The following is a 23,633-nucleotide window of genomic DNA, read 5'->3' on the forward strand; positions in this document are numbered from 1 at the left end:
GAGGGGGGAGGTGGGGGCAGCCCACCTGATGCGGTCACTCGTGCCGCTGTAGCCCCAGCGGCTCTCCACCTGCTGGAACCTGTTGAGGCAGCACTCCTTGCCCCGCAGGCAACAGCGGGGCCGGTCCACGTAGTCCACTCGGGGCTTAGGATTGACCGTAAAGTGAAGAAACAGATGGACCACTTCCCGGTCGGACAAAATTCCGGACTGAGCAGGACCTGCAGAAATAAAAGCACACGCTCAGGAAAAGCACCTGGACTTCAATTCCTAACTTCGTAATACTTCACATAATAATGTGAATGCAAATCCAGAAGATGTAAAAGAACAGTGAGGCAGAAAAATTTTAGTATGCATTTAATTTTACAGATTTCTAAATCCATTTGGGTTTAACCTAATAGAACGTAAGGGTTAATAGTGCTCCCAAATAAATAAATAAATCTTTAAAACAACAACAAGCAAGCAAAATCTTCCACAAAGAAAACTCTAGATCCAGATAACCTCACTGGTGAATTTTCCTAAACATTTAAGGAAAAAACCACACCAATCTTACACAAACTCTTGACCACTGAAAAAAGAAACAACTTTTGTATGCGACCAGCAGAAACCTGGTAATCAAAATCTCACAATTTCATTCCAAGAAAGGAAAATTATAGACTAATTTCTCTCATGAAGTGGTCATAAAAATATTTTTAAAAGTTTAGCAAACTGGATTTGGTAACATAGGATAAAGAATGACAACTAAGTCTGCCTTATATAAGGAATCCAAAGTAGGTGGGGTTTTTTTTTCTTTGTTTTAGATTTATTTACTTATTTGAGAGAGAGAGTGAATGAGAGAGAGAGCACATGAAAGGGGAGAGGTCAGAGGGAGAAGCAGACTCCACACTGAGCAGGGAGCCTGACGTGGGGCTCAATCCTGGGACTCCAGGATCATGACCTGAGCCGAAGGCAGATTTAACCAACTGAGCCACCCGGGCGCCCACCAAAGTAGGTTTAATTTGGAAAATCAGTGTAGTTCACCATATTAAGAAAATATAGCAAAGAGCATCTCTCTACTTGCTAGATGGGATGCTGCCCAATTCATGCATTGCTTAATAAAGTCAATTACATATTCGAAAAAATAAAGGGGAAAACTACTGTATCACTATCTAAAAAGAGAAGCAGTTGATAAAGTTAATGATAAAACTCTCAGCAGACTAATAATATTATAAAAATAGTATAAATATTAGTGACTAGTAATACTATAAAAATGTCAATTATCTCCACACCAATCTACAGATTCAATGCAATTCCAATCAAAATCCCATGATTTTGGGGGGGGTGGAAATTGACAAGCTGAGTAAAAAAACTTATTTATATGAAAATGCAAAAAAGACCAAAAATAGCCAACATAATCTTGAAGAAGAACAAAGCTGGAGAATTTTCACTACCAGGTTTCAAGATGTGGTGTAAAACTATGCAGAATTGGTGCAAGAATAAACAAATGTAACAGTGGGACAGAACACACACTCCAGAAACAGATTTAATTAAAACAAAATACCTGATTTACAACAAAGTTGGCCCTGCAATGTATGGGGCAAGGATAGTTTTTTAATATGTAGCTACACGGGGAAAAAAAATGAACCCTAACTTTTACCTCACACCATATACATGTGTGAGAAAACAATAGAAAAAAACAAAAATCCAACTGGTTTAAAGATCTAAATGTTAAATGTAAAATATTAAAACTCCTTGAAGAGAACCTCAGAGAATATCTTAATAACCTTGAGACTGGCAAATTTCTTAAAGAACACACAGAAAGCCTTCACCTTACTAAAGAAAAAGATGGATAAATTAACTTCATTAAAATTAAGATTTTCTAGGGCGTCTGGGTGGCTCAGATGGTTAAGCATCTGCCTTCAGCTCAGGTCATGATCCCAGGGTCCTGGGATCGAGCCCCACATCAGGCTCCTGGCTCAGCGGGGAGCCTGCTTCTCCCTCTCTGTCTGCCTCTGCTCATGCCCTCTCTTTCTTTCTGTATCTCTGTGTCTCAAATGAATAAATAAAATTTAAAAAAAAATTAAGATTTTCTATTTATCAAAAGCCAAGATACAGAAGCAACCCAAGTAAGTATCCACTGATAGACAAAAAGATAAGAAGATGTGGTATATATTATGATCATAGAATATTACTCAGCCATTAAAAAAAAAAAGAATGAGATCTTGCCATTTACAACAACATGGATGGACCTAGAAGGTATTCTGTTAAGTAAAATAAGTCAAACAAAGACAAATACCGTATGATTTCACTTATGTGGACTCTAAAAAACTCATGAACAAACACAAAAGTAAACAGGCTCTTTTTTCTTTTTTCAAAGATTTTATTTATTTATTTGAGAGAAAGAGAATGAGCAAGACAGAGAGCACAAGCCAGGGGAAGAGGAAGAGGGAGAAGCAGACTCCCTGCTGAGCAGGGAGCCCAATGCAGGGCTCGATCCCAGATCTCGAGATCCTGACCTGAGCCGAAGGCAGACGCTTAACTGACTGAGCCACCCAGGCGCCCCTAAAAAGGCTCTTAAATACAGAAAACAAAACTGTTGTTGCCAGAGGGGAGGTGGTCGGCGGAGGGGGGGGGGGAATGAGCAAAACAGGTGGAGAAGATTAAGATGTACAAACTTCCAGTTATAAAGTAAGTAAGTCACAGTGACAAGAAGAACAGCATAGAGAATATAGTCAATAATATTATAACAACATTGCATGGTGACAGATGGTGACTATAGTTATCAGGATGAGCACTGAGTAATGTAGAGAATTGTTGAATCACTATGTTGTACACCTGAAACTAATATAGCACTGTACGTCTACTATACTTCAAATAATAAATTTTTAAAAAGACAGCATTAATGAAAAGGCAATCCACATGAGCAATACAAATATCTGACAGAAAACTTGTATCCAGAATATATAAAACTCTTAAAAATCAACAAAGAAACTAAGGACCTGAATAAGGATATCCAGTTATTGGCACATTCAACATCATTAACTGTCAGAGACACAAAATTAAAACCACAATAAAGTATGTCCTCATCCCACCAAATGACTGAAACTACAAAAACAGACAATACCAAATTTTGGAGAGGATGCGGGGCAACTAGAATAACTCTCTTAACTCGGCAGTTGAGCATGAACTGTTACAATCACTTTGGGCAACATCTGGCCAGATCTACTAATGCTGAACATACGCACACTCTATGACATAACAATTCCACTTGTTGAATACTCAACAGAAATGTTTACATGTGTACCCTAAGTGACATGTACAAGAATGTTCTTAATGGCCTCCAAAAAGAAACAACCCAGATGTTCAATAGTAAAATGCATAAATAAATCATGACACATTCATACAATAGATTATACAGCAATGAAAAAGAATGAGCAACTGCCACACACAACCACAGGGATGAATTTACATGTTAAGAGAAAAAGCCATACATCAAAGAACACATACTGTATGTATCATTTCCTTTATGTTAAGTTCAAAAACAGAACACATGAACAGACATTTCTCCAAAGACGACATACAGATGCCCAACAGACACGTGAAAAGACGCTCAACATCACTCTTCATCAGGGAAATGCAAATCAAACCTACAGTGAGATTCCTACCTGTCAGAATGGCTAAAATCAACAACACAAGAAACAACAGGTGTTTGTGAGTATGTGGAGAAAAAGGGGAACCCTCTTGCATTGTTGGTGGGAATGCAAACTGGTGCAGCCACTCTGGAAAACAGTGTGGAGGTTCCTCAAGAAGTTAAAAATACAACTACGCTACAATCCAGCAAATCACACTACTGGGTATTTACCCAAAGAATACAAAAACACTAATGCAAAGGGAGAGATGCACCCCTATGTATATAGGAGCGTCATCTACAATAGCCAAGATATGGAAACAGCCCAAGTGTCTGTAAACTGATGAAAGGATAAAGACCACGTGCTACACACACACACACACAATGAATATTACTTAGCCATAAAAAAGAATGAAATCTTACCATTTGCAATGACCTCGATGGAACTAGAGAGTATGAGGCTAAGTGAAATAAGTCAGTCAGAGAAAGACAATTACCATATGATTTCACTCATATGTGGAATTTAAGAAACAAAATAAATGATCATGGGGGAAAAAAAGGAGAGAGGCAAACCAAGAAACAGACTCTTAACTATAGAGAAATGATGGTTACCAGAGGGGAGGTGGGTGAAATAGGTGATGGGGATTAAGGAGTGCATTTGTAGTGATAAGCACCAGGTGACTAAAATAAAAACTTAAGAAAAGTTCAAAAACAGACAAAACTAATTTATAGAGGCCAGAAAATAGTCACCTTTGGGAGGGAGATCAGGGACTTGGAGGAGCCTGATGAAGGCTTCTAGGGTACTGATAATATACCATAAACTGATATCAAGTGTGGTTCTATAGGTGTGTTCACCTTATTATATGGCTGTTATACGTCAATAAAAAAGTTTGAAGAAGAAAAAATTGATTCCAACAAAAACAAATTGGGAGAAGGGTGCCTGGGTGGCTCAGTTGGTTAAGCAACTGCCTTCGGCTCAGGTCATGATCCTGGAGTCCCTGGATCGAGTCCCGCATCGGGCTCCCTGCTCGGCAGGGAGTCTGCTTCTCCCTCTGACCCTCCTCCCTCTCATGCTCTCTGTCTCTCATTCTCTCTGTCTCAAATAAATAAATAAAATCTTTAAAAAAAAAAAAAATTGGGAGAAAATAAGAACATTTATGATAAATCAATAAGAAAAATTTGAATACCCAGTAGAAAAAACAAAAGTCATAAATGTTAAGAAAAAATACAAATGGCCAGTAAATATAGTTTTAAATAGTAATGAGATTTCCTTTTTCCTTTAAATCAACCTGGCCATGACTTAAAAGCAGGTAATACTCAATGTCAATATGGATAAGGAGAATGGGTCACAGAACGAAGATTCAAAACCAGGTATGTCTGATTTTATTTATTTATTTATTTATTTTTAAGATTTTTATTTATTTGAGAGAGAGAGAGCACAAGCAGCGGGGAGAGGCAGAGGAAGAGAGAGAGAGAGAGAGAGAGAGAAGCAGACTCCCCGCTAAGCAGGAAGCCCTACTCATCAGGGCTTGATCTCAGGATCCAGGATCATGACCTGAGCCAAAGGCAGATACTTAACCCAACTCAGCCACCAGGTGTCCCTGGGTCTCTCTGCTTTTACATCAGAAGTGTCGATTGGGGGCACCTGGGTTTGAGTCCCGAATGGGGGCTCCCTGCTCGGTGGGGAGCCTGCCTCTCCCTCTCCCCTTTGCCCTTCCTGCCTCCCAACCCTTCCCCCATTCGTGCTTGCTCGTTTTCTCTCTCTCTCGCTCTTTCTCCCTCTAATAAATAAAATCTTTAAAAAAAAAAAAGGCATCGATCTTAAGAATCAGAAAGATCTATCATTATAACCTTGAGCAAGGCACTTAATACCTCTCAGGTTCAGTTCTCTAATCTATAGAAATACGATTTTTATATACATAGTATTTTAAAAATATAACCTAGGGGGGCCTGGGTGGCTCAGTCGTTAAGCGTCTGCCTTCAACTCAGGTCATGATCCCAGGGTCCTGGGATTGAGCCCCGCATCGGGCTCCCCACTCGGTGGGAAGCCTGCTTCTCCATCTCCCACTCCCCCTGCTTGTGTCCCTGCTCTCACTATCTCTCTCTGTCAAATAAATACATAAAATCTTTCAAATATATATATATAACCTATATTCACTCATATGTGTGGAATCTAAAAAAACAAAATAAAAGCAAATGAATAAACAAAAAAGGCAGGATCAGACCCACAAATACAGAGAACAAACTGGTGGTTGCCAGAGGGGAGGTTGGGGAGGGGGGATGGGCAAAATGCTTGAAGGGGAGTGGGAGGTCCAGGCTTCCAGTTAGGGGATGAATTAGTCATGGGGATGAAAGGCTCAGCGCAGGGAATACAGTCAATGATTCTGTAATGGCGCTGCGTGGTGACAAGACGGCTACACTGGTGGGGAGCACATAACCGTGTCAAACAGAATCTTATTGCACACCTGAAACTAATGGAACCTGTGTTCAACTATACTCAAAAAAAAAAAAAAGAAGCTAATGCACAGATCAAAATAAATAACCTATAATGTTATCTTGGAGGGCTTCCAGGAGAAGTAAATGAACTCACACACACACACACACACACACTCACACTCCTGTATCATGTGACTAGAACTCACTAACTATCAGGGGCTCCTCTCACACAGGGAGGCTGGCTGACTGCTGGTTTCACCCAGACTTTGGTCAAGTTATAGCCCTACCTGCTGCAAACTCCTCAATGGTCATCAGTGGAAACCGGATCAAGGACAGTGCTTTTCCTAGAACTTTCTGTTTGTTTCCAAAAGTCACAGGCAACTGCTGTCTTTGACATTCCGCTTCTGCCCATCGCACAACAGCTCCAAAAAGTCGACTTTCTCTGATACTAAGTGTGTCTCTTTCCAGAACTGCACAGAGTGTGTCTACAAGTAAAATACAAAAATAAATCAAATTAGGAATATTTTGCTCTTTACCAAAACAATACCGACAAACAGGCTTATGTTAAGTTTTCACATTTCAATAAAAAACAGGTCAGATACTTAAAACTATAGACTCTATACTTAAAAATATTAAAGAATGAAAGGAATTAAACAGCAAAGTTTTCTTTGCTAAGAAAACTTCTTTAATTGCTAAGGTTAACATTCAACTTACTCCTTATCATACATGGAAGCTTAGGCAGAGTATCTCCTTGTATATCCGTGCCACTTATCAAGCAAACTCAAATATGCAGAGTAAGATTACTAGTAAGTCAGTCAGAGAAAATGGCTTCAACTTAGTAACAGACACAAATTCAGAAAGTCTACAGAAAACCATGTACCCATTCCCCAAATATTCCTTATTAGGCACTCTTTATGCGTCAGGCACGATCCCAGATGCTGAGGATACATCACTGAACAAAAACGTTAAACATCCGCCTTCATGGAGCTTATGTTCTAATGGGGTAAACATTACTACGTTAGATGACAAGTGTAGGACGAAGAGCAGAGCAAGGGGAACCATTAAGTGGTTTAAAATAGGAAGGCGTGGGCGGCTCACCTGAGCTAAGACCTGACTGGAGGCGGGGGGAGTCAGCCAAACGGAGGCCTAACCAGAAGGACTGTTCCAGGACTGCCAGTGTGAGGGCCCCCACAGGAAGGTGTGCCTGGCAAGTCTGAGGACCAGCCAGGCGGCCAGGGTGGCTGCAGTGCCGTGAGCAGGAGGGAAAAGCGGTAGGTGGTGAGGCCAGAAAGAGGGGGAAATGGGGGTGTCATCCTACAGTACCCTGCAGATCATCTGGGTTTTGGAAAGGGGAACAAACCCCTGGCGGATCTGGGGCTGTGACACTGTATGTTGTGAAAGGATCGTGCTGGCAGCCATGTTGAGAAGAGACTCTAGTGGAGGTAAGAGTGGAAATGAGATCAGTTAGCTCCTGCTCTGATCCCAGGCAGATGTGATAATGGCCAGGACCATAAAGAAGAAGTGAAGGACGATCAGCTTCAGGATACATTCTGAAGGATGACTCCATGTGATGTCCTCACAGACTGAATATAGAGAGTGACAGAGAGGGGTCAAGGATAATTCCCAGGTCTATAGTCTAAGCAACAGACAGATGACAGGGATAGTGACTCGAGATGGGAAAGCCTACGAAGGAGGTTTTGGGGGATGGTGAGAGGCGAGATCTGGAGTTTAATTTGGGACATCTTAAGTTTGAACTCCCTATCTGACCTCCAAGTATAAATGTCATGCCCAGAACTCAGGCCCTCACTTGGAATCCTTCTCCTTTTATCAGAGGCAAAATTGTAAAAAATTAGCTCAGATTCTCTACAGTAGATCAAAAGCAGAAGTCAGAGAGGGGGCCTGAAAGGCCAACAGACTAGATAAAACAATAGGCTGCACACAAACAGGGGCAGAGAAGAGAGGAAATCTGAAAAGTAGAAGTAGGTGCCTGAAAAGCACTACAGTCAAGAGTCTTTATACAAAGAGGAAGATTAAAAAACAAACACACAGGGGGCACCTAGGTGGCTCAGTCGGCTGAGCATCCAACCCTTAGTTTCAGCTCAGGTCATGATCTCAGGGTCATGGAACTGAGCCATGAGTCAGGCTCTGTGCTCAGTGGGGATTGAGGACTCTCTCCCTCTGCCCCTCCCCTCTGCATGCGCCACCTCCTCCTCTAAAATAAATAAATAAATACTTAAAGACAAAACAAAAGCACACAAACAAAAAAAACACTTCAGAGGCCTGAGGGCTTCACTATATAATAACTGATATTCATAATAATGAGCACTAATAACCACAAGATTCAAATAAAAATGAGGATGCCATACATAGCAGAAATCAATGAAGGCATTAAATATGCTTAAATTACCCAGTATTACACATCTAAGAAAATTTTATTTAAAAAAAATTACATTCGGGGCACCAGGGCGGCTCAGTCGTTAAGCGTCTGCCTTCGACTCAGGTCATGATCCCAGGGTCCTGGGATCGAGCCCCGCATCGGGCTCCCTGCTCCTCGGGAAGCCTGCTTTTCCCTCTCCCACTCCCCCTGCTTGTGTTCCCTCTCTCACTGTGTCTCTCTCTATGTCAAATAAATAAATAAAATCTTAAAAAAAAAAAAAATTTACATTCTATAACGGTCTACACATTCATACTACATCCAAATATTTGGTCAATATCAAACCACAGCTATCATTCCAGCAAAGATGTCTCAGTCCCCAGAACACAATAGGGGTGCAATGATATGTTAAAAATGAATAGGTTATAATTTTTTTTGTTTTTTAAATCATGTTTTTCTTTCTCTTGTAGCTGAGCAGATGAATACAAACTAAGGCTCCATAAAACTTTTTCACAGGTAAATGAATGTAAACCTATATGCCTCAAAACTTAAAAGGATTAGGAATATACACTGACCGTAACTGATCATTCAATGGGAAAACAGACAGGGCGCCTGGGTGGCTCAGTTGGTTAAGTGACTGCCTTCGGCTCAGGTCATGATCCTGGAGTCCTGGGATCGAGTCCCACATCAGGCTCCCTGCTCAGCAGGGAGTCTGCTTCTTCCTCTGACCCTCCCCCGTCTCATGCTCTATCTCATTCTCTCTCTCAAATAAATAAATAAAACCTTTAAAAAAAAAAAACGGATAACCTTGGATCTACAAATCTCTACTCCATATGCTAGTAAACTTCAGTAAAGATAAACACAAAAACTTAAAATATCAGCAAGGGGGGAAAAAGAAAGCACATTATACTGCCTTTAGCATAATGTAAATTTGCTTTTTTTCCTATCAGTGTGACATATTATCTTCTTCCCTTAGCAAAAAGCTCTAAGAGAGAAACAGGTCTCTCTCTACTTGGAGAATAGTAAGCACATTCCCTCCAGAACATATATTCAAATCCCAGAGGAGAAAAAGCTTCCCCAGAATCTGAAACTATAAACTGTGCGAAGAGCTCCCGAAGCCTGACCCAGCTTTCTCTCAGCTCCTAGACTTCTCTTTCAATAGCAAGTTTTAACAAGTGCATTTGAGGCAAACTAGACCATGGTGTGGAAACACACAGGTCTTCTACTGGCAGCCAAGAACCTAATAAAGACCATAAAAACATCTAAGGTTTTGTTTTATAAACACAACGCAAGGCTAGATTTTAATATAAGCAGCTGTGAGTCAAATCAAATCAACAAATATTTAGAGAGTATTTACCGTGTACAAGGCACCTCCTTCAAGAATTCCAGGTTCTAATGGCATGCCTAACATGGGGGTTATTTACAAAAGAACTTCCAGGAGGAAGTCATCCAGATGCAAACAGTATTATTTCAAATACAGACTGAAGTACAAACGGAGTACTTGACAACCCTTAAGGGGAAGAAAATTAGGATGAAGCAATGTTTCCTCAGCAATGTGGGCAGTGCTTGGGGCTCTCAAACATCCAGTCAATGGCCTATTACGTATACTGGGGAGGAATCTAGCCCCTGCCCTTCAGTATAATTAATGCAAAATGAGTATAAATCCTTCCCAAGGTACTGTGCAATAGACAGGCACGCTATCAATGGGATGTTGTTATAAGAGAATACACTAAATGTCATGGAAGAGGGTGGGATGTCAGCTCTCTAGAAAGGAGTCACTGCAGAAGTAGAATTTGAGCCAAGACATTAAGACTGAGTGAGAACTAGCCAAGGTGGGAAGGAAAGGCAACATTCTAGACAGTCCAGTTGGTGAGCAAATATTAACTGAACAGGTACTATGTTCTACTGTCTTCAGTGCTAGAAATACAGTGGTAAACAAGACAAAGTCCCTGACTTTAAAGAGTTTACAACAGGAGTGCCTGGCTGGCTCAGTCGGTAAGCACATGACTCTTGATCTCGGGGTTGTAAGGTCAAGCCCCAAGTTGGGTGTAAGGATTATTGAGAAATAAAGTCTTAAAAAAAAAAAAGTTTACAATCTAGGTGGGGAAGCTAGACAGTTATCATAAACATACACAGACAAATATCTACTTAAGAATTTCAAATAGTAAAACATATCATGAGGAAAATCAACCAGAGTAACAGCACAGGGATTGTTCAGGGGAACATGGTATCTACTTTGACTAAGGTCTGAGGTGGTCTGTCTTAGGTCTCATTTAACTTGGTATCAGAATAATATAAAGGAGGAGGCCACATACATACTCGGGGGAAAAGGATTCTAATCAATGGAATAGTAAATACAAAGGCTTAAAAGAGAAATAACCCTGGCCAGTGTATATGAAAGGCAGGGAGTGACGGGGAGAACGGCAGGAGACTAGGTCAGGTGCAGAAAGAGGAGGCGGCAGTGCCATTCTCTCTTCTTCCTGACCTTCCGCCGAAGTCACGTGGGATCAGGAGACTGAATTTGAGACAATGAAGAGTGAAAACGCAGGTGCCACTTCAAGGCCAAAGCTTTCAAGATGGGCGTGTTCTCCCCTCCCATACTTTTTCCTGTCTGCCGGCAAGATGGATAATAACAGGCAATCACGGGGATATCTAATACACATTTTGTGTTCATCATGGTGAAGACAATATTTCAGGTCACAAGCCTGGGTCAGCTCTCTCTGATCTCCTACAACAAAAGTCGAACTCCTTAGCCTTAGCCCGTCCTGCGCAGCCAGGCTCTAACTTGCCGCACATCCCCTCCCCCTCCTCCATCCACTTCTTCCTGTGGTTCCACCTGCCTTAAGTGCCCTCCCCTCTGCATTATCCAAATACTACCCATTCTTTACAGCCCAGATCAGAATCTCCCCTCTCAAGACTTTCCTAACGCTACTCAATTTGAGGTAATCTTCCCGTGTTTTGGATTTGCACAGTGGTTATTTTCTATAACATTTAGCTCAGAAAAGGCAAAATCACATTTTGCTGTATGCTATCCAGAATTTTCTGTTAGTGTCTTATTTTCACATATGTGTTCCTTGATTCTCCAATTAGATCATATTTTCCTTAAGAAACATCACATCTTACTCTTTGTATTTCCTCAATGACCTTCTATAATGCCATGCACATGGTGTACATTCAATGAATTTGACATTTCTTTAAAACGTGATAAAGTAGTTAGGACTTTTAGGAATATATCACCAAAATAAAGCAAAACTCTTAAGAGGTAGACTTACCAAATCTGGAAAAACGACTACTTTACAGTAACGGCCTGTCCGGCAGACAGGCTGACCGGTAAGGCGTTGCTGCACGTAGGCGGAATGTCTCGCAGCTGCCAGACTTACCTATATCGATGTCGGTGAAGCCCTCTGCACTTATCGCATCCATCGTGCTCTTGTCTATCGTGTCTAGACAAAGACTAGCAAGCTGAGGTTCATCAAACAATCGAGCCTGAACATACAAAAAGAGAGTTATTTTGTTTTCATTGTTATTCTACCTTCAGTCTGTACATACTCAAAGTTAACACTATCAACAGTTACAACTGCTAATCATGTAAAAACACCTACCTTAAATACCATTATCATGTGTATATATTCTTAAAACTTTCCATTCCGCAACCAGAAATGAAAAGCTAAAAGCACAAATGCCTTGCTTAGATAACAACAAATTCACATCACCACTGACAACCTTGTTATTTTTCTTTTCATATGCTCATATATATACACTGCCTGGTTTCTTACACTTATTTTGATCCTTAACAAACACTCTAGGTTAGATGAGGCAGACATTATTATCCCATTTTCAAGATGTGGAAACAGGCTCAGAAAGGTGTACTGACTTGCCTAATATGATCTAACTAGTTATGTTGTAAAGCCATTACTTAAATCCAAGTTTTAGGATATTTTTACTAAACGGTATCAATTGTCAAGCATACCAGTACAAACAGATCTTTTTTTTTTTTTTTTCCATTTTCTGTCTTGACTGTGGGGAGAGAATGAAGTACCAGAATTTTAGAGCATGAAAGCTCTGGATACCTAAGCAAAAAATAGGCTCAACAACAGAAAAGCAAATAGTCACAGGACCGAATATTATATAAGAGTGATCTACAACTACACATAATAATATGAATGAATCCCACAAACATAATGATAAGCAAAAGAAGTCACAGCATAAATTGAGCAAGTATACTATAGGGCCTCTCTGGGCTCAGACCTAGTTTGAGGCAACATGGCTAAACGCCCCAAGGAAGTCGGAATCGTGGGTAAATATGGGGCCCGTTAGGGTGCCTCCCTCAGGAAAACGGTGAAGAAGACTGAAATGAGCCAGCCCGCCAAGTACACTTGCTCCTTCTGTGGCAAAACCACAATGAGAAGATGAGCTGTGGGGATCTGGCACTGTTGTTCCTGCCTGGAAACCGTCAACGGTGGCGCCTGGACCTGCCACACCACTTCTGCCGTCCCGGTAAAGTCCGCCGTCGGACGACTGAAGGAGTTGAAAGGCCAGCAGAAGCTCCGCCATTTGAAACATTGCTAGCCTAGAATAAATGGGTTGATTTATGTAACAACAACAACAACAACAACAACAAAAGTATACTGTAGGATTCCAATAAAGCTAATCTAGGCTTTAAGAAGTCAGAAGTCAAGGGACACCTGGGTGGCTCAGTCAGTTAAGCGTCTGCCTTGGACTCAGGTCATGATCCCAGGGTCCTGGGATTGAGCCCCGCACTGGGCTCCTTGCTCAGCGGGGAGCCTGCTTCTCCCTTTCCCTGCCGCTCCCCCTGCCTGCCGCTCCCCCTGCTTGTGCTCTCTCTCTCTCTCTCTCTGTCTCAAATAAAAATAAAATCTTAAAAAAAAAAAAAGTCAGAGGTCAAGCTTATAATATGTGGTTAATCAGGATGCATATTATAATTTCAAAAAAAAAAGGTTAGGGGCACCTGGGTGGCTCAGTTAAGTGTCTGACTCTTGATTTCAGCTCAGGTCATGATCTCAGGGTTGTGAGATCGAGCCCCACAGTGGGCTCTGTGCTAAGCACAGAGCCTGCTTAAGATTCTCTCTCCTCTCCCCCCCTATCCTGGGTCACTCTCTCTTTAAAAAATAAGATAAAATAGGGGCGCCTGAGTGGCTCAGTCGTTAAGCGTCTGCCTTCGGCTCAGGTCATGATCTCAGGGTCCTGGGATCAAGCCCCGCATCGGGCTCCCTGCTCAGCGGGAAGCCTGCTGCTCCCTCTCCCACTCCCCCTTCTTGTGTTCCTGCTCTTGCTGTGTCTCTCTCTGTCAAGTAAATAAATACAATCTTAAAAAAAAAAAAGAAAGATAAAATAAAAACACAAACACAAACACAAAAACAAGTTTAAAAGCCAGTCGTGGAGGAAAGGGATGGAAAATCCAAACTCACGATTTAGAAAACCATAACACTGGGGCGGCCTGGGTGGCTCAGGTTAAATGTCTGCCTTGGGCTTAGGTCATGATCCTGGAGTCCCGGAATCCTAGCAAGGAGCCTGCTTCTCCCTCTGCCCCTCACCCCGCTTGTGCTCTCTCTCTCAAATAAATAAAACCTTAAAAAAAATAATAATAACGCTAAAAAAAAGGTGTGATGATAGTTATGCCAATGACCAAGCTTTCACCCTGGCCTCAGGTCAGGTCTATTTACATTTAACAGTATGGACAAATAGAAAATGCACAGAAGTATTCCATGCTGGGTCATGCAGAAACCTGCTGAGAATACTGCCAATTAATTGACCATTATCTGGCATGGCTGATGACTCTTCATTTATTTGTAAAATAAAATTCATTTTCAAGGGATTCAGTAACTCAGATGCTACTGAACAAATAATAAACGTCCCTAAACTAAACAGATATCTTGTGTTTTATGAGAGAAGAGAGCTATAAACACACTGGATTAAATTTAAAATAGATATATATAGGGGCACCCAAGTGGCTCAGTCGGTTAAGAGCCCAACTCTTGATTTCAGCTCAGGTCACAATCTCAGGGTCCTGAGATTGAGCCCCACATCAGGCTCTGCACTTGGTGGGGAGTCTGCCTGAGATTCTCTCTCTCCATCTCCTTCTGCCACCCCCCTCTGCTCACTCTCTCTAAAATAAAATCTCTATTAAAAAAAAGAGATATATAATACATGATATATATTTACATATATAAAACATGTATGTATTTTAAGTCAGTAGAATATTTCTTAAAATTATAGAACACTCAAACATGTTTGAAAATGCTCTTAGATCATATATTGGCCTTATATTAATTTGCTCAGTCAAATTTTTCCACAAAAAATATAACATCTGATTTAGTAGCATAAAATTAACTCTAGTCCTTGTAATTTTCTCTTAAATTTTTTAAATTTAGAAACACTTGGGGCACCTGGGTGGCTCAGTCGTTAAGCGTCTGCCTTCGGCTCAGGTCATGATCCCAGGGTCCTGGGATCGAGCCCACATCGGGCTCCCTGCTCCATGGGAAGCCTGCTTCTCCCTCTCCCACTCCCCCTGCTTGTGCTCTCTCTCTCTCTCAAATAAATAAATTAAAAAAAAGACATTTAGAAATACTTTAAAAAAAATAATTTCAAATTTACAGAAAAGCTGCAAGTGAAAAGAACACCCATAACACCCTTTACCCAGATTTACCCATCTAAATATTACTTAACATTTCACCCGTTTTATCATTTGCACTCTCTCTCTATACACACACAAGCACATAGACAGGTTTTACACACACACACACACACACACACAAATGGGATAATAATGTATAAGAAAATAGGCAATGTATAGTGTCTGCCTGTGTATTTGAGGTGAACTATTCAGGAATAAATTACACACATCGTTGCCCTTACCCTTAAATACTTCAGTATGTATTTCCTAAGAATAAGAATATTCTCTTACATAACCCATGGTGATTAACTTTGGTAAATAACCTTATAATATTTTTATCTAATCTACTGTATTTCAGTTTTGCCAACTGACCCTTTTTTTTTTTTTTTTTTTTTTAAGAGAGCGAGCGAGCGGGGCGCCTGGGTGGCTCAGTCGTTGAGCGTCTGCCTTCAGCTCAGGTCATGATCCCGGAGTCCTGGGATCGAGCCCCGCATCGGGCTCCCTGCTCGGCGGGAGGCCTGCTTCTCCCTCTCTCACTCCCCCTGCTTGTGTTCCCTCTCTCGCTGTGTCTCTCTCTGTCAAATAAATAAAATCTTTAAAAAAAAAGAGAGAGCGAGTGAGCATGCATGCATGTGAGCGGGAACAGGGCCAGTGGGCAGAGGGAGAGGGAGAAAGAAACTTAAGCGGACTCTGCGCTGAGCACGGAGCTGGCCCAGGGCTCAATCTCATGACCCTGAGATCACGACCTGAGCCGAAACCAAGAGCCAGTCGGTTGCTTAACTAACTGCACCACCCAGGTGCCCTGAACCAATGTTTTTTATAACACTTTTCCTTCTGGAACAGGATCCATTCTAGGATCATAGTTCATGCATTTTTAAAATATGAAAAGCAGTACATTTTTATCAAGTGAAATTCTAATAGTAAGTGTTTTAACGGGCCAACTCAACTATATTTTTAGTTAGTGTTTATGTAAAAATTTGTGTTTCAATTTTTTGTAAAAATTGTTTTATTCAGAAGAGCAATATTTCAGTTACTCCTCAGGTTACACAGGCAATATCAAGTTTCCTATGGGCTCTATTGTTGCTAGTTAGAGTAAAATACATTTTCCCAAAATTCAGTTTGAGTCTGGCATTATCTCTGAAAAACTATCACTATGATTGTGTTAGTTCATAAAAAGTGTTTTTTCCCTGTGTAACCCAAGCTGGTACAGCATACTGGCCTTTTGTGTTAGCATGAAGCTGGCAAACGTCCCCTCAAATAAATGAACATGTTCAGTTCAAATGACTCACTTGGCAGGAATAAGAAGTTCACATGACAATTTGTGGGCTAATTCACATGACCCCACCAAGGAAAGATGTGGAATAATATTGGGTCCTCAGACCAACAGGGCACTGAAAAGTTCCTTTTTGTTCTCATAGTGGCCTGTGTTAACCCTTACTACTCAAAGTTGGTACAGAAGCGCAGGGGTCATCTGAAAGCCCGTGAGAAATAGACTCTCAGGTCCCACCTTGAACCTGAACTAGAAACCGTACTTTGTCACAGTTTAATTTACTGGTTTCTGAATTTTTCACTAAACTTTTAAAATAAAAGTAATTAAGTGATCCTTTCCACATACCTTAAACCCCTTGGACAATAAAGAATCTTATGAATATCAATTCCTAGATTAGATTTTCATCACAAATTCAAACGAGGAAAAAATGCAGGGTGACACTGCCTAATAGTTCTAGGACCTTGGTTAAGTTATTTCACGTCTCTCTGCCTCTATCTCCTTGACTATAAAATGGGGAACAGAAGGAACCTTTCACCTAGAACACCTCGCCTCCCAAAGTTACTGTAGAAGGCTGCACACAAAGTGCTGGTGCACAGTCGTCACTCGGTACGTTCTGCTGTTCTCATGCCATCAATACCACATACCTCAACCATAACCGGTTGAAGGCTGCGATCTTAGTTTTCCACCTGCTGTCTAATGTTAAATAAGATACGTCCCTGAGTTTTCAAATCTCTTCATCTTTAAAATGGGGATGACAGTAAATAACATCACAGAGTCGTAATGCGTGTAACTGTGATAATTATTATCACTTCCTGTGATAAGTAAATGTGATAATACGTTCAAAGCGACTAGCTTAGTGTCAGTGAAACTACAGACAGACATGGGTTCTGTGGTTATGTCCACAGGTCAGCAGTTTCCTTCTTCCATAATTACAAATATGTGATGATAGAAGATGGGAAAAAAACCCAACAAGAAAAGGTGCCATCAGATGTTCTCCATATGACAGAGGAGATGCAGGGCTGGAAAATCTGAGCTCGAGGCTCTGGCCCCAGCTAGCCTGTTGTGAGTCTTTGGGCAGGTAGTTCATCAGCCCAGGCTTTAGTTTTTCCATTTGGAAAATGAAAGGGTTGAGCTAGGGGACATTTGTGAGTGGGTCCAGTACTAATACTCAATAGGATTATATATCACCAGCTTAGAATTTTTTTTGTCCTCATTTTAACTTGCTTACCTCTGTAAAGACCCTATCTCCAAATAAGATCACATTCTGAGGTACTGGGAATTAGGATTTCAACACATATATTTTGGAGACATAATTCAATCCTTAACAAATGTCTATAGGCTAGCTCAGAATTTTTAAAACAATTCATATAAGGGTATTATAACTTTGCCTAAAAGGAAAAACAGTGATTTATTTATATCTAAAGTAAAAAGCTCAGATTACAGGCATCTAATAAATGCCAAATAATATGGTAAAGACTGGTTAATGGTTCCACAGATGAGTTCAGTTTGTAAAAATCCATCAGACTGTGTACTTACAATAATGTGTACTTTTCTGTACGTATACTGTATTTAGTGAAAACATTTAAATATCAGAGAAAGAATATTTCATACAAACCTTAAATTCTAACTCCTCCAAACTTTCAGATTAGGTCCAAAGAGAGTAAATCTTAGAACTTTTCTGGACTTGAAACTTCAATCTTTATTCCAGATCCAACAAAAATTGAGACCAAAGATGTCCAGAAAACCTCATGCTATTATCATACTCTCAAATCATACCAGGAACAACAATGGATGCTAATTCCAACTCCAATCATAAAGAACTGTATCTCTGAGTCGTAACAGCCTACTTAAATAAGGCTTCAGTTTCTTCACCTATATGATGTTGTATGTACTCTGATTTGCTTTTCTATTCTAAAAGCATATGAATCTGATATATTTCCCTGAATGGTACTATAAAAATAATTACATATACTTTAAGTTAATGATCTAGAACTAATTCTCCAGGAAATATGTAATACTCACATGTAGTTATACTCAATTTTTAAAACTACGACGATACACACCTTAGCTACATTTACTTACCTGAGTAAGTAACATAAAGGCATTATCTGCCCGAAGATGTTTGGTGAGAAATTCCACACAATGTGCTTCCAGGGCTGGGACTGCATATTTCTTAGCAGTATAAAGAGTGGTCATAACTGTCTCTGGGCCAATTTGAACTTCATCTGAATACAGAAATCTGGAAAGCAATTGGGAAATTACAGAGATGGCCGTTAATATTTTAGATAAGCAATCCATCAGAGCGAAACCTCTGAGGAATATTTTAAAAGGTAGCGAGCAAACTGAAAAACAACCTGAAATTGGTATCAGACTTTGCAGGACGACAGGGCATTTGCACATACGTCAACTCATTTATTCTTACTTGGTCCTGAGAGGTGCGTAGTGTCTCCATTTTACCAAGGAAACTGAAGTTACGTGAAGATCACAAGACAGACCCATCTCTCTTAAGCCAAATTTTCAGGAATCTTTTAACACCCCACCGCAGCTCAGGACAGCAGTGGTTCACTTACGTCTCCTTCATCAAAGGATGTTCATTTAAACAAATCTACAGGTAGCTTAAGTTCACATCTCTAGATGTCAAAACATTCATTTATTTGCTGATAATGGTGTCTTGTTATTCTGGGCATCTTTTAACTTTTCTTTGTTACTCCCAAACTAGCATAATGCCCAAAGACTAGCGTACTGGGTCTTTGGAGGAATAAATCTTAAATGACCCATGTCGTTTTGTGCTTTTAGGTATTTGTCTAATTTTCTCTCAAAATACTATCAGTCCAATACTGCCTCTTCCCAGTTCGCTGCTTCTAACTGCTAGATTGCTAGATAGATCAGCTTCACGGAACTGCAAATAAGACATAAGATTCTCAGTGAAAGCCTGGGCAGTTCTTATTGAACTATCTTTTGCGTATCAACTTTAGGCCTCTTTTGTGGCTCCTCAGAGACCCTGTGTACATGTACTGCCCAGTTCTCAACTATATACAGGAAAGCCAAGGAGGGTAGGGAAGGATGGTATGAAGAACAAGAACTGCATTTTAGTGGGGTGCCTGGGTGGCTCAGCTGGTTGGGCATCTGACTCTTGATTCTGGCTCAGGTCATGATCTCAGGGTCATGGGATTGAGCCGCGCATTGGGCTCTGTGCTCAGTGGGGAGTCTGCTTAAGATTCTCTCTCTCTCTCGGGGCGCCTGGGTGGCTCAGTCGTTAAGTGTCTGCCTTCGGCTCGGGTCATAATCTCAGGGTCCTGGGATCGAGCCCCACATTGGGCTCCCTGCTCAGCGGGAGGCCTGCTTCTCCCTCTCCCACTCCCCCCTGCTTGTGTTCCCTCTCTCGCTATGTCTCTGTCAAATAAATAAATAAAATCTTTAAAAAAAAAGATTCTCTAAAAGAAATAAATCTTTAAAAAATTGCATTTTAGTGATACTAAATACATTAGAATAATTATATGTATATTCCTAGGGCCCAAGTCATAGAATAAGAAAACCCATTAACGGGTGCCTGGGTGGCTCAGTCGTTAAGCGTCTGCCTTCGGCTCAGGTCATGATCTCAGGGTCCTGGGATCGAGTCCCACATCGGGCTCCCTGCTCAGCGGTGAGTCTGCTTCTCCCTCTCCCACTTCCCCTGCTTGTGCCCTCTCTCGCTGGGTCTCTCTCTGTCAAATAAATAAATAAAATCTTAAAAAAAAAAAAGAAAAGAAAACCCATTAACATCTCTCAGAACCCTCTATTACACTGGAGTGAGTGAAGAGAGGAAGTCTACTTCACGTCTCTTCCCTCTACTGGTCCACTTCCTCTTCTTTCATTCCTGTGTCCATTATCACCACCCAAGACGAAACCCTAGCCCATGACATCCTCCAACCTGTCGCCCTAACCAAATAATATCACTGTGCTTAAAACTATCTCTAGTGGAGAATGCTCATTCTCATTCTCCTCCTCTACAGCTCAGACTTCAAATCAAAGTGAGGGTTGCTGATTTTCAGGATCACACCATTTTAAAATATTTTTTTCCCCAAAACCTCTTTTCAGAGAGTCAAGTCAACCATCTGTATTACCCTCATAATATTTACCTTCAAGTTATGTGTCACACTTTGTGATAAGTACAGGGAATTAAAAACCAAGTAAGGTGCCATCACTTATAGTCAGGGGGAGGGGAACGAGCAAAGAGCAAATCAACACTTGTTGAATGCACACCATGTGACCAATGCCAGTTCACGGAACCCCCCCACAAGGCAGGCAGGTGCTATTACCCTGCATGGAGAAGGTGGGGAAACACACAGCTGTCTACCATAGAACACACCATTTCCGCACCTGGGCTGCTGCCAGGGCTAGACTGGCAAGCCAACCAGGTGAGGGCTGTTCTCATGTGTGTGGTCTCAGGAAGACATGGCTTGGGTTGGACCATCACTGCCAGCTCTGGGACTTTAAACAAGCTATCATCGTTGTATTCCTTTCTGAAAAGAGAGCAACAGCATCTCTTTCATCAAGCTCTCCTGAGGATTGGGATAAATGAAATACACGAAGTGTTTTGAATAGTGCCTGACAAGTACTTAGCCTCGGCAAATGTTGGCTGTTTGTTTCTGTATTGCTTCATTTCTTTCTCTCTGCTGTTTTCCTCTGTTTTAGAAGATGTCCGTGCCCTTGTCTACTGGCCTTCTATTTTTCTCCCCAGCAACACATGCTTACATTTCTAAGAATTCTTCCTTCTTTCTTAGTCATTCCTTTTCTCCTCCACAGCACCATGTCTCAGTTTTATGGGTACAAAAATGTACTCAAGTCCCCAAGATGATATTAACTGAAGTTTTAAAGGTTCCTTTCTGTTCCCTGAATTATCTATTTCCTTGAGGATCAGCTACTCTTGCTCTTTGTCATTCATGCTCTCACTCCTTAACCAGCTCTTGCAATCTATAAGCAAGCTTTGGCCACCCGGGTGGCTCAGTCAGTTAAGCGTCTGCCTTTGGCTGAGGTCATGATCCCAGAGTCCTGGGACTGCCCCCAGGTGGGGCTCCCCGCTCAGTGGGGAGTCTGCTTCTCACTCTGTCCCTCCTCCTCGGCTCAAGCGCTATCTCTTGCTTTCTCTCAAATAAATAAATAAAATCTTAATAAAAAATTTAACTCCCACATTTTAGCTCCACCTTCTCATTTCACCCACCTCCCTACCAACCCTGGCCTAGAACCTCTGTTGGGGGTGGAGGGGGTGGTTCTGCCAGGGAAGCCGGCTGCAGTTCCCTGAGCTCTGGATTCTGGGCTCCTGTCGTCCCCTCCCTTTCATTATCAGCACACTCTCAACTGCTCTGTCCCTTTCCACACTGTTGGCTTCCACCCCATCTCCCTTTTCCCCTTCACTTTATCGGATTTATTCTCTTTTGTATTTTCTTATAGTCACTTGAATTGGAAGAGAGAGAAGGCTTACTACATGCTCAGTTCCCTTCTTGAATTAGAAACCTATGACATTTTAATTTAAAGGGCAAGGTAGGAAGAATCTTTACACCTGCCTTTTTTTTTTTTTCAGGCAAAATACTAGAGTTATAAAATGAGGAGCAGAAATGTGGGGCCTTTATCACCCTTTGCCTTTGTACGTGAGGAGACAAGGCAACAAACACCACGGAGCTGGAGGACATGGTCCTACAAGCCTCTAACTGGGGGCTTTGTCTGCAAAAACATCCCACCTGACATAAGACTAAAGGATGACAAGAGGGTGGAAAGAACACGCCAGCAACAAGAGAGAACTGTGTTTTTAGGCTCTTCTATTTGAGACACACATACATACCCATTCAAACTGCTTTTATTAAATTACATTTTGGTAACGTACCTTTAGCGTATATCAAGAAATATTTTAAAGAAACATTTACATCTAAAGACAGATTGAGGATACTGCTCATTTCAGTAATGCCTTCTTTATGAGGAAAACTCACCAGGAATTCTTTCATTGATCTGATTATCAGATAGAGTTGTGCATTCACTAAGCAGGTGGTTTTTGTTTTTAATCTGAGAAACACTATGAATTATAACTGACTAGCTAGGTTTCTCTTTCTGCATTAGCTGCTAAAACAATTAAAATTAAATTTGAGGGGTGCTTGGATGACTCAGCTGGTTAGGCATCTGCCTTTGGCTCGGGTCATGACCCCGAAGTCCTGGGATCAAGCCTCATATCGGGGTCCCCGCTCAGTGGGGAGCCTGCTTCTCCCTCTCTCTGCTGATCCCCCCACTTGTGTTTGCTCTGTCAAATAAATAAAATCTTAAAAAAAATTAAATCTGTGGCTTACTACAGCATGCATATTTATATTAGCTTCATCTTGGCTTTATTTCTTACCATTGTGTTTTTTGTAAGACATTTTAAATTCTTTTTGGAGCAATGCAAGTTATAAATACTGTTCTATGAACAATAAGAAATGGAACTCTGTGTTTCCTATACTTTTTGTGTGCATCTTTTCTATAATACCAGGCACGGTGTGGGCACATGGCTAAACATTAATCAATACATGTTAAGTGACTAGACAATTCAGTACAAGTTTCTATGTAACACGACTGAGAAACCATATTCACTTCTAATGAGAAAACAGACTTAAAAATCCAGGAACCAGGGGCACCTGGGTGGTTCAGTCGTTAGGCGTCTGCCTTCGGCTCAGGTCATTATCTCAGGGTCCTGGGATCGAGCCCCACATCGGGCTCCCTGCTCTGCAGGAAGCCTGCTTCTGCCTCTCCCACGCCCCCTGCTTGTGTTCCCTCTCTGTGTCTCTGTCAAATAAATAAATAAAATCTTAAAAAAAAAAAATCCAGGAACCATCTTGGTTCATATTTTATTTATATGTTTTCTTACCTTCTACTTAATTATTAAAATTGCTACAATAACAAAAGTCAAAGTTTATAAAATATAACTAAAATTAATCATATTACCACAGTTCTTTGTATTTTTTTAAAAGATTTATCCATTCACTTCAGAGACAGAGAGCGTGCACATGTGCATGGGGAAGGGCAGAGGGAGATGGAGAGAGAGAGCACCCCAAGCAGACCCCCCCACCAAGCACAGAGCCCAGTGCTTGGGCTGATCCCAAGACCCTGAGATCACAACCTGAGCTGATATCAAGAGTCAGATGCTCAGGGGTGCCTGGGTGGCTCAGTCGTTAAGCGTCTGCCTTCGGCTCAGGTCATCATCCCAGGGTCCTGGGATCGAGCCCCACATCGAGCTCCCTGCTCTGCGGGAAGCCTGCTTCTCCCTCTCCCACTCCCCCTGCTTGTGTTCCCTCTCTCGCTGTGTGTCTCTGTC

General features: G+C 41.3%; 1 protein-coding gene and 1 pseudogene across 1 annotated transcript in view; one reads left to right on the forward strand and one right to left on the reverse strand.

The window, feature by feature from the left end:
* Positions 1–23,633, reverse strand: part of BTBD1 (BTB domain containing 1) — a 43,003-nt gene that overhangs the window by 11,995 nt on the left and 7,375 nt on the right. The window contains exons 2-5 of the mRNA XM_035024235.1: positions 18,401–18,557; positions 11,795–11,900; positions 6,328–6,525; positions 26–218 (exon numbers count right to left, since the gene is read on the reverse strand). Of these exons, the coding sequence (XP_034880126.1) occupies positions 26–218; positions 6,328–6,525; positions 11,795–11,900; positions 18,401–18,557 (654 nt within the window). The remainder of the gene's footprint in view (positions 1–25; positions 219–6,327; positions 6,526–11,794; positions 11,901–18,400; positions 18,558–23,633) is intronic.
* Positions 12,678–13,139, forward strand: LOC118023104 (annotated as a pseudogene).

The sequence above is a fragment of the Mirounga leonina genome, unplaced genomic scaffold (assembly GCF_011800145.1).
Source record: "Mirounga leonina isolate KUSES-001 unplaced genomic scaffold, KU_Mleo_1.0 Mir_178, whole genome shotgun sequence".
Taxonomy (NCBI): Eukaryota; Metazoa; Chordata; class Mammalia; order Carnivora; family Phocidae; genus Mirounga; species Mirounga leonina.